A 12037-nucleotide genomic window follows, 5' to 3' on the forward strand; every position below is an offset into this window, starting at 1 on the left:
GTAATCAGTTCCAAGTGACATGGCTATTCACTATTCCTTTCCAAGAAGTCTCCTTCTCCATGTGTGGCGTGATAAAATAAGGACCACTAAGGACCCAATTTGTCCTTCTTCTCACAAAAACCCCATTGCCGGAAATATTAAGCCTACTGAAGGCAGGGAGAGTCGGAGAGCAGGTTGCAGGCCCTGCGAGCTACGGGGATTGGGAGACGGCCGGGAGGGAGAGCGCAGCTGAGCAGGTTGTGGCGAATCCATTCGCTACTAAATGAATTTATCACAGTGAGAAGCTGAGTTAGGGTAGTGTCAAGTGTGTGCGTATGACTTATTCTGTTTGAATGTATTTGTTAATAAAAATCTCTTTAGATTAAGAGCAAGTCCAAAGCAGAGAGAGAAAGAGAGTATGTATAAAAATTTATTATAATATATAGGATAGAGCAAGGAGAGAGATGTGCCTTATAAATAAAGCTTCAAGAGGTTGTCCTAATAATATAAGGCATGGCGTTGTTGGATCAACATTTTTTATCAAATGTCCTAACTTATGATTTTGGACATGTTATAAGGTATCTCTTGAACTCGCTCTAAGTATCCTAAATTATACAGACATGAATAATTCAGCGGAAGCTGAAAAAAAAATATACACTGTTTTTAAGAGGTTAGGGAGGGTTCTAGCATCCCTAGCCCCCCTCTGGTTCCGCCATTGACCGATGCTGTCATTTTCTTGAAACGGTGAACGCGGTCTGCTTAGTGCTTAAATTTCCGTCGCCTAACGGTCAAAAGTCCAGATTCATAGTCTCGTATATGCATCACGAACTAACAATCTTTTCAATTAATTTCCTGATGTTAGTCGATACTTGTTATTATAGCATCCGTCAACAGAATTGTATAGTACTCCCTCGGTCCCATCAGGATGTTTACGTTCACTGTTTGCACGCATTTTGAGGCTCTTATAAAGTATAGTTCAAAAATAATTTTTTTAATTTTTCTTTTTTTGAATAAAAGTTTAAACGTCAAACTTTTTTTCCGGATTTTTTTAAAAAATAAATATATAATGTAAGTATACTTTATCGGAGCCTTAAAATGCGTGCCAAAAAGTAACGTAAAGAACCTGGTGGGACGGAGGGAGTATATCGGAAGAATGCACATGGTATGCATTTATTTTAATGTTTGTGTGAAATATAATTTTATAATTTATTTTCAAATTTTTTCTGAATAAAAATTTAATATTAAATTTTTTGTTCAGAATTAGTTATTAATAATAAGTTATAAAGTAATTTGTTATAAAGTCAGAATTTGTTATTATAAAGTTTATCAAAAAAAAATAATAATAAGTTATAAAAGTATTAAACTGTGTGTCGAACTATAGAAAAAACCGTACATAAATAAAACGTTTAAGATCTATATTTTCAATTAAAAAATTAAAACTAATATATCAAAATATTTTTTACATCTCAAATTACATATGAAAACTCAAGATTGTCATTTTAAAACGAAAATAATATATGCCTATGGTTTAGCAGCGGACCGAATCAATCCCGGAAAATTCTTTAACATGCATTTTTGTTTAAATAAAAAGGTTTTCAGGGAATCCGCCAAGAGTGTCTCCTCCAAATTATTCCGACTAGAAATCATCATAGCTGTTAAGCAAGCATGGGACCCTGGTCCCTAGCCATTAGGTGGACAACCTCGTTAGCTAGTTTTCTTAACATGAAGTACTAATCTAATTATATCTCTCCTATATATCAACTATGCATAATTCAAAGCATCTAAGACACTTCTTACTTGAAGCTGGTAATGGGTGTTGTTCTGCAGCGCTTTCACAACTTGCAGCGAGTCGGTTTCAACTAGGGTTGGGACTTGGGTTTGGTAGCATATCTTTGAGCCAAGAGAGAGCCTCCTGCAAACGACATTATTTTTTCCAGTTATTAACGATTATGATCCGGATCATATAGACTCAAATAGTTTGGCTAGAGAATTTGTAAGAAATAATTGATGAGTAATCAATTAATCGGACTGTTTAAATGTTTTATATAATAAATAAATAATATTTAATAATATAATCAGTTATAAGTTAATTAATTTACTTATAGATATGGTAACTTTCTTTTATGACCAAAATCTAAGGTTCCGCCTCATCAAATTTGTAAAAAAAGATAGGTGATTCCTTGATAAAATAAAATAGATACCTTAGATTTTCGTGTAACAATATCGTGAAGATATGAAAGTGAATTTTACGTCATCAGAAAGATATGAAAGCGAAGAATTAAAATTAATATAATCGAGAGTATATGTTCTAAGATAATTTCGGGGTGAGTCAGGATCGAACCCCAGGATCTTAATCGATGGATTATAAACTCTCTGAGCTAAATTTTATAAAATTTAAGTACAAGTATAACCGTAAGTTAGACACCGAATTTTAAATCGCGCCGGACGTCCGTAGATGGTTTGGTTTGGATTGGTTTCCGACGTGTTGGTTTAAGAAATTGATGAATGAAGACCGAATTGCACTCTTGTTGGCAATTGTACCTTCGTGCAATAGGAAGAGTTTATTCTAGATTATCACCCAATCATTCTAAATTTCTAAGATAGAATAATCAAAATTTATTAATTTTAAGATCCTTATATTTTATAGCATATTTTGGTATAATATTTTAAAATATTTTTTATTTATTATTTCCTCCGTCACTCTGGTTTTTTTGCAGGTATTTTCAATGTTTAATACATATTTTAAGATGTACTCCCTCCGTCCCAATGAATTGTATACAGTTTCTTTTTTGGGACATCCCACCAATTGTATACATTTCAAAATAGTAAATTTTTATAATATAAAACATCAATACACCAACTACATTCTTCCACTATCTCTATTTAATAATAATATAAACACTATTACACCCAGTACTTTCCTCTACTATCTCAAATCTATTATTAAATATAAATGGGTCCCACCACTATACCCACTTTTCATTTAACTTTACTTATTTCTTACACAATTTCTTGGTCTCCGTGTCCCAACCATTTGTATACAAATGGTTGGGACGGAGGGAGTAGATAACTATAGTTTCATAATTTGTATTCTAAGATTTTTGTATAAAGTTTAAACATAAACTTTTATTTAGAAGAAAAAATAAAATAATTAATAAAATTATACTTTTTAGGAGTCTTAAAATCTGTCCTCAAATATAAAGAACTGAGGGGAACAAATGAAATACTATTATTTTTTTATTTAATTACTAATATTATATCAATAAACCGATTGATCTTAACAATCATTTTGAATATATTTAATAAATCTCAATAGTTTTTGAATTAAGTTTTTTGTGAGAAATTAATATATATATATATATATATCATAATTTTATTTTAAACTCCTGACTTATCATATTAAGTCATATTTCATAATTTTGAAATCAACATGTTTTTGATATTGCAGGACAGTACAGCTTGAACATACTTCTACCTATACTGTATTTCTTATCAATATATTATATTAATTTTAGAATATTAAATTTTAGAATAAAATATAAAATAGAAGATTAAAATTAGAAAAAATTAATATTTCATTCATGAAATTCAAATAAATGATGGATAAACAATTTAATATAGGAAACTAGAATTCTTAACATTTTAAAGTATTACTATGATAATATTCTCATTTTATAAATTCAGTTCGACTCGAGTCAGGAGTAGAAAATGCTTTCAGATTCAGATCAATGATACCTTGTATAACAGATAATTCAATAGATTATATCAGGAGCATTTTCTGTTAAAATTGGTTTCAGATTCAAATCAATGATGCCTTGTATAATTATCAAAAAAAAAAAATGATGCCTTGTATAACAGGTAATTCAATAGATTATGGGGCCGTTTGGCTGAGCTTAAAATAAGTGCTTCTTGCTTAAAATAAAAAAGTGAAATAAAAGTTAGAAGTTAGTTAAGACTTATAAGTGATTAAAGTGTTTGGCAAAAAAGTAGAAGTCATGAAACAAAAGCTAGGAATCGTAGCTTTTTTTAAGTGCTTCTCGACTTTTTACACAAACGGTACGAATAAGTGCTTCCAACTTAAAAGTCCAGACAAACACCCACTATATCCTCCGCTCGATGGTATGCGTTTACTGTGGAGAGCCCATCTTCAATGGATCCAGCTGCTCATGTACAGAAAGATATTGCAATTATGTATATCGGATCCAACAACCAACCCAAAAATACTATCAAAAACGCTCTTTGTCACGTGAGATGTTACAGTAATAGTTTAATATTGAAAAGATGTGACCAATTTTACACGACCACAAGGTGATGAATAAGTTCAACGATCAAAAAAGTTTTGATTCTGACAAAATATATATTAAATTTTATCGTTCACAATTAATTTTAAAGATATAAAATAAATAGATATAATTTTAATAATTACAGCACAATCATACAATGCAGATTGCAGATCGATGAGGAGTACTTGATTATAAGGTTCACTGTCGAACAAGACTTTACCTAACTCATAACGCGGAGTTTGGAACGTTTCGAGGTTTTTCAACCAAGATAACAATTAGGGATAGCAACAAGTTGGATCGGTTCGGATATTTGAGATATCCAAATCCAAATCCAAATTATTTTTAAAATCCAAATCCAATCGGGTTTCAGATATCAAATCCAAATCCAAATCCACGGGTTTCGGATCGGGTTCGGGTTTGTTCGGGTTTATCCAAAACCTGAATTCCGAAATTTATATAGTATTGTAAAAATATTATTTTTGATTTTTTCGCCTTTAAATTTCATTATATTTAAAACTAAACTACTTTAATAATAAAGTATTACACATTAATAAAATGTTGAAACATATTTAATAATTTCTAAACACAAATCTTCACTATATGGAGTATGAAATTTTAAAGTAATTCATTAGTTAAACAAAAAAAGTCACTATAACCCAAGAATATACACATTCACACTCTACCTATGTGTGTATATATATATATATATATATATATATATATATAAACAAAATTTAGTAGATTTAAAATTGAAAAAAAATATATTAGTATACATATACATATACATATATATATATTTGGATTTTTTTTCGGGTTTCGGGTTTGGATCGGATTCGGATTTCGGGTCGGGTTTCGATACGGAATACCTAGTATCCAAATCCAAATCCAAACTCGTTCGGGTCTAAAAATCAAATCAAAATCCAAATCCAAATCCAAAATATCGGGTTCGGTAAGATCCATTCGGACCGAAACGGTCGGGTATCCATTCGAATCGGTTTTTTCTGGCATCCTTAATAACAATTAGGTTACGTAATGCGAGGAAACAAACAAATATAATGTGGAAATAATATTGCCCGCATGGAAATGGAATTCTAACAGGAAATACCCTAAAGCAAATCTGTAGACTATTACTTCCAGCGGTCTTCCATGGAACTTACATGTGCGTTCAGTATATTCAACTATATATATTCCATATGCGCAAAGACACGTGAAGAAAAGGTATGATAGTAAACAAAATATCTGTACAATAGATATTTAAGACAAAGATGTTAAAAAATATAAGTGCAATATATGGGTTTCAATTTAAGTATTTTATTTTAAAAGTTTTTAATTATTATATGTTTTATGGGTTTTCAAATAATTTTAAAATAAAATAAATATAATTTTTATAATTTTATATTGATTTATATATTAAAAACTAATATTGTAAAAGTTAGTTTAGCATATATACCTAATGAAAATCGAATTTTAGTTTTTTATAACATTCTCGTGAGTTGAAAAATTCAACAATTACAATTAGAATCTGTCAAAAAAAAAAACAATTACAACTAGAAGGAATAACTAAAAATAGGAATAATCGAATCATAAATATACGACATTTCATTATTATATTTTTAAACAAAGACGACAACTGCGTTACGTAATGCGAAGTAGCAAACAAATATAATGTGGAAAATTGGTGCCCGCATGGATCAACACGAAAAATTAAGGCTATAAACACTGGATATACAAACCGTAAAGCTAGTAAGAGCATCTCCAACGGCGTTGGCTATAATCGTTGGCTAAATTAGACCTGTAAGACATTATGTAAAATTTGCTGAACCTGCAAGACATTTTGCTTCAATGGTACTGGCTATATTGGTTGGCTATAATTTAAAAATAGTATGTTATTAATATTTTAAATTGTTAAAATAGAATATATCAGTTCAATATGGTAATAAATGATGTACAATCTTCCTACAGATTTTCTTACAGACCTGTAGAGGTTCGACAAATTTAGCCATCCATAGGAGGTTGGCTAAATATATAGACAATAGGTGAGCATGGTTGGAGTTGAGTTTTTGGAGCTGTTGGCTAAATTTTTTTATTTTAAGTAAGCCAACTCACTTTTTAGCCAAGGGCTTTAGATGGTTGGAGATGCTCTAACCGTCGTAATAAGCTATTGCAACGTGCTGTGTTGAATATATTCGATTATTTGATTGCCAATTTGAAAACCACTAGCTGGTACTCCCTCCGTCCCTTCCATTTCTTTACACTTTCTTTTTTGGGTGTCCCATCCAATTCTTTACATTTCAAAACTTACCCAAAATAGTCAATGGATCCCACCACTTCTTCACTTTTCTTTCCTTTTCACACTACTATTATTCCACTATCTTCTTTTTATACATTAAAAATCAATGGGTCTCACCACTTCACCCACTTTTCTTTCTCTTTTCCACTACTTTATACATATTTCTTAACCTCCGTGCCCAACCCAAATGATAAGAATTGGGAGGGACGGAGGGAGTAAGTGACAAAGAAAGTTTCTTATGTTAAGGTTTGACCGTAAATATAAGGTTAGTTGCATGTATTTATTATTTTAAATATAACCTTTTTATTAATAAATTAAAAATAAATTTATATAACTTTTCTCAAAATTATTGATAATCTTAAGATATCCCAACATTAAATCAGATTTTTGTAATAAATTATATTGTGAATATAATTTTAAAATCAAATTTATGTTTAAATTTGAGTTGTTAAATTTTATATAAATTTATATCATCATACATAATATTCTATATTAAAATCAAATTCTATATAAATCATTGAAAATTAATATAAAACAATATGATTATACAATAGAATAATCAAAATTATTCATGACGATTTAACACATCTAAAATGGAATTTTTGATTGTTAAGATTTTAAAAAAATTCTGAAATATAAAATTTTATATAAATTAATCAAAATTATGAATAGTTTAATATAATAAGATGAAGAATGAACGAACCCTTCTCGTCTTTAAACTGCACCGCAGTATATATGACCTTACGATTATATATGCATTGGCTTACACCACAAGTTGGGTGTAATTTTGAATTAAACTGCATAACCCCAAGTTATAATAACTTTTGAATTTATTATATCCAATGTAGATTACACTACACAACGAAGGAAGTAATATTTCTGATTCAATTTTAAAAGCAAAAGAAAGTATATAATTCTGGTCATTATGTACTTAATTAGTCCTGGTGATGTCGCTTGCTGACCAGCTGCCCAGACTTTTTGCTCGTCTGTGTAGAAAATATTGTTCTGTGATCGTGGCCATCCAGCTGCAAATTCACAGAACCACGAGAACCGGTAGATATTATTAATCAAAATATCAACTTAAATTTTATTTCAGAACCACTAAAAATGGACCGAGATCGATATCAGCAAATTTAGGCCTATATATATCCCGTTCGCCTGCCCCCCTCATACATAGTCCATTAGTTTCCTTATAAGTTATACATAGTTATACAATAGTTCAATATGGCAGGGCAGACTCTCTTGGCTCTTTCATTCGCTGCACTTCTGTTGATCGGTAAGTTTTCGCGTTTATATTTTTGTCCACGAATATATTTATTTTTAGCAAGTTAGCGTTAGCTTTCGGCAAATAAACCAAACTTGAAACTGGGCACACTTTCAGGCGGTGAATCGGCAACATTCACAATCAAAAACAACTGTCCCATGACAATCTGGCCAGCTGCATTCACCGGGGAGGGATCACAGCCATCAACAACAGGGTTCGAACTAGCTTCACAGGCATCGAATACTATCGACGTTCCATCTCCAGCAAAAACTTCGGGAAGAATATGGGCTAGAACTTACTGCACAGCCACTTGCCTTACCGGAGAGTGCGGACAAGGAGGCGGACCCTGCAGTGGAGCTACCGGTGTTCCACCAGCAACCCTAGTTGAATTCACATTAAACGACAACGGTGGACTGGACACCTACGACATCAGTAATGTTGATGGTTCTAACTTGCGTGTTACTCTAGCACCTGATAACTCGGCATGTGTGACAACCAGCTGCCTGGGTGATATAAACGCAGACTGTCCTGCAGATCTGGCGAGAAAATCTGGTAGTGAAACAGTGGGATGCCTTAGCGATTGTGCGGCCTTAAATAGACCAGAAGATTGTTGCACTGGTGCGTTTAATACTACACAAACATGCCAGCCATCAAGGTCGGCAAATTACTTTAAAGAAAAGTGTCCACAGGCTTATGGCTATGCTTTCCATGATCAGAGTAGCACCTTCACTTGCGCTACCGGAACTAACTACCAAATCACATTCTGTCCGTGAAAACTACTGAATTTAAGTTGATATGTCAAGCGCAAACTAAATAAATTGCTCCCACTTAATTTCTAGGTACTACAATAAGAGAGCAATAACATTGAATAAGTGATGTACACTGTTTTACCTTTACTGATTGTCTCCACAATATTTTATACCTATGCCTCTTTCCTTGTCTTCTTATTTGTAAGAATTTTATTTTTGTTGGTTAAATATTTTTATAAGAGTTGCGCGTGACTCGAGTGAAATATGTCATTTTATAAGAGATTCACATGACTAGTAAAATATGTTATTTATTTATCATTGATATGTGATTCTAGGTATTTTAAAAAATTTATGTGCTATCACATATCTTCCAAATTTCTTCAAAGAGTTTCTAAATATTAAAATATGAAAATTATAAATAATAATAATTTTAATAATAAAACTAGATATCATATTTTTTTATATATACACGTTCACAAATGAAAATAATTATATATCACCTTCTGTCATGCCAGATAACTTCTGAATTTCTAGTAATAATACTACATCACATTTATATACGTTCACAAATAAAAAATAATTAATTATTTATCATTTTAATTATATGATTAAAAATAATCGAGTTGAATGCCTAACACTACCCTTCCCAGCAAAAGACAACGTGACGTAGTGCAAAGGAATATAATGTGGAAAATTGTTGCACGCATGGGAATGGAATGTGAAAAAGGGAAATTAAGGTTGTAAGAACCCTAGATCGAGCACCTTTCATAGTAGTAAGCTGGCACTGGTCCTACATGTAAGGTGTTGCGTTCAGTACTATACAACTATTTAAATTGCAAATGCACGACTCTACATGGCACGCGGGGAAAAAGGTACAAACATAAATATTTGTAAAAATAGATTTTTAAGATAAACACGGTGTAATAAATTTTCTTTTAACTTGTTATGGCCTGAATGGATAATTTTCCATTTTTTTTAAAAAATAATGACTTCGAATAAATGACATATTTTGATGACTAAATTTAATTTAAATTTCATTTGGAAGCTACAGTAATTATATTTGAATACTAATTATGTATAATTTATAGAAGAATTATACTAAATCTACTCTTTAGTTGCGAATTAATAAAGTTAAGCATGACTTTCTGTATAATTAACTTTTCGATTTGTAGACGCGCGTTATGGAGAAATAATAACTTCAGTTAAACCATGTATTATTTGCCCTCAACAGAAAAACTAAGCAAGTTCTAATTTATAATAAATATAAATTTGTTAGAAGGTCTATTTTATATGCAACCGCAATGCATGCGTGGTTCGTCTTACGAAGCTAGAGTCTAAACGTCGAAAATAAAATGAAGTAACTGAAAGGCTGATCATAACTTGGATCCATTTAATCTTACATCCACATATTTGCATAATTCGTTGACAAACATCACTTTGCTCTTGCTAAATATATATGATCGAAAATCAAGTCATATGTTGTTCTCTATTTCTTAACGTACGAGGTATATGGAAGAATAGTATAACTAGGTCGATAGATGAGGGCTGCCTAGACTGTTTCAAGTTCCGTGGCTAGAATTTGTTAGTTGAAAATTGTATAGAGACTGGTGATCCCGCCCTGCTGGTCTCAACTGCGAGGATTGCAGCAACTAAGGTCTCAAGTTTGCAGCAGCCAATAAAATGGTTTCATCATTCTGCACGTCTCTACATTTTGGGCCTATATAAACCCTCCTATGCCCTATCTTATACCATATCATTGTTCATCTCATTTCTAAATATATCATCACCTACATATATACAAGATGGAATTGCAGACTCTCTTCGCTTTTTATTTTGCTGCCCTTCTGTTAGTTGGTAAGATTCGGCATTCTTAAACATTTTTCATTATAGGGTTTTAATTAGTTGCACTTGGCTTATAATGAGGAACAAACTAATCTTTTTAGTAGCTAAATTTGAGCTAGCTCTTGTGAAGAGTTTATCCTCTCTCGTCTCAGGTTCCGGGTTCGACCCTGATATATTGATAATCTGATTGATTTTAATTAATATTGTACTCTTTTCAGGTGGCGAGTCAGCGATATTCACAATCAGAAACAATTGCCCAAACACAATCTGGCCAGCTGCACTAACTGGTTCTGGATCACAGCCATCAACCACAGGGTTCGAACTCGCTTCACAAGCCACAAACACTATCAACATTCCAGCTCCATGGTCCGGAAGAATCTGGGCTAGAACATTCTGCACTGCCACTTGCCTTACCGGAGAGTGTGGTCAAGGCGCGGGACCATGCAATGGCGCTGGCGGCGCTCCACCAGTAACCCTAATCGAATTCACATTAAACGGCGACGATGGAAAGGATTTCTACGACGTCAGCAACGTTGATGGTTTCAACTTGCCTGTTAGTGTAGTGCCCGAAAACTCAGCATGTCCAACAACAAGCTGCGCCGCGAATATAAACGACGGGTGTCCAGCTGGACAGGAGGTGAGAGGTCCAGATGGTGCTACAGTCGGCTGCAAGAGTGCTTGCGCCGCCTTCAACAAACCGGAAGATTGTTGCACCGGTGAATTTAATAGTCCAGATACATGCAAGCCTTCAGCTTCTTCGTTGTACTTCGAAGGGAAGTGCCCACAGGCTTATAGTTATGCTTATGATGACAAGACTAGCACCTTCACTTGCCCTACTGGAACTAACTACCAAATCACATTCTGTCCTTAATTAAAAGGTCAATATAAATTGACATGTTATGTTATCTATTTCTCACACACTAGATAAGGTGCTCTCCCTTTTCTAGGGGTAATGCAAATGTAAGAGTGCTATAATATTGAATAAGTGAGATGAATAAACATTGTACCTTTTGCTGTATTGTCTCCATTACATGCATGCATTTGCCTAAAAATTAGTAATATTTTGTATTTTTGTTTTTCTCCCCACCATCAGAAATTTCTATAGATGATCATTTCCGAGTAGAAAAGATTTAAATATTAATATCAACTCATTCGTCCTTTTTTTTTTTTTAATAATTGTTCTCCTTTTTTAAGTTGTGTGGCATATATCTTTCTAACATATTTATAATTCTTCGTGCAATCTATTATAGTATGTTGTTTTCCCGCCAAAATTATTGTTTGTAAAAAGAATAAAGTATCAATTAAGTATATATACCAGCTTGTAAAAAAGACATATGTTCCCTATTATAAAATTTGTTAACTCACTTTTGAGCTATATATGGATTATATATGCTATTATTATTGATTTATCACTAATATTCAGGTCATGACCAGCTACAATTGTTAATAACAAGTACTTACGTTTGGGGATTTTGTTACACATTTTGGAGATATCTCCCTAGTTCAGAGAAATTTCTTTTCTCTATGAAAAAAACATCTCTCCATTTTCGATGCAATAACTATATTGTGTCGTGTAAACACAAGATTAAAATTGAGTTTTAATGTTGGAATCAATATTAACGACTTTTGG

The 12037-nt window shown here is 32.3% G+C and overlaps 2 protein-coding genes across 2 annotated transcripts; both read left to right on the forward strand.

Moving 5' to 3' along the window:
• Positions 1–7680: 7680 nt before the first annotated feature.
• On the forward strand, positions 7681–8887 carry LOC108226571 (thaumatin-like protein 1). Its single transcript, XM_017401543.2, has 2 exons — positions 7681–7828; positions 7934–8887. The coding sequence occupies exons 1-2, from the start codon at positions 7777–7779 to the stop codon at positions 8587–8589; spliced, it is 708 nt and encodes a 235-aa protein (XP_017257032.1). The 5' UTR covers positions 7681–7776; the 3' UTR covers positions 8590–8887.
• Positions 8888–10270: 1383 nt separating this feature from the next.
• On the forward strand, positions 10271–11425 carry LOC108226524 (thaumatin-like protein 1). The gene is made up of 2 exons (XM_017401493.2): positions 10271–10419; positions 10626–11425. Exons 1-2 carry the CDS (start codon positions 10368–10370, stop codon positions 11276–11278), a joined length of 705 nt encoding a protein of 234 aa, XP_017256982.1. The 5' UTR covers positions 10271–10367; the 3' UTR covers positions 11279–11425.
• The last annotated feature ends 612 nt before the right edge of the window (positions 11426–12037 follow it).

This window comes from Daucus carota, chromosome 6 (genome assembly GCF_001625215.2).
Source record: "Daucus carota subsp. sativus chromosome 6, DH1 v3.0, whole genome shotgun sequence".
In the NCBI taxonomy this organism is placed as follows: domain Eukaryota; kingdom Viridiplantae; phylum Streptophyta; class Magnoliopsida; order Apiales; family Apiaceae; genus Daucus; species Daucus carota.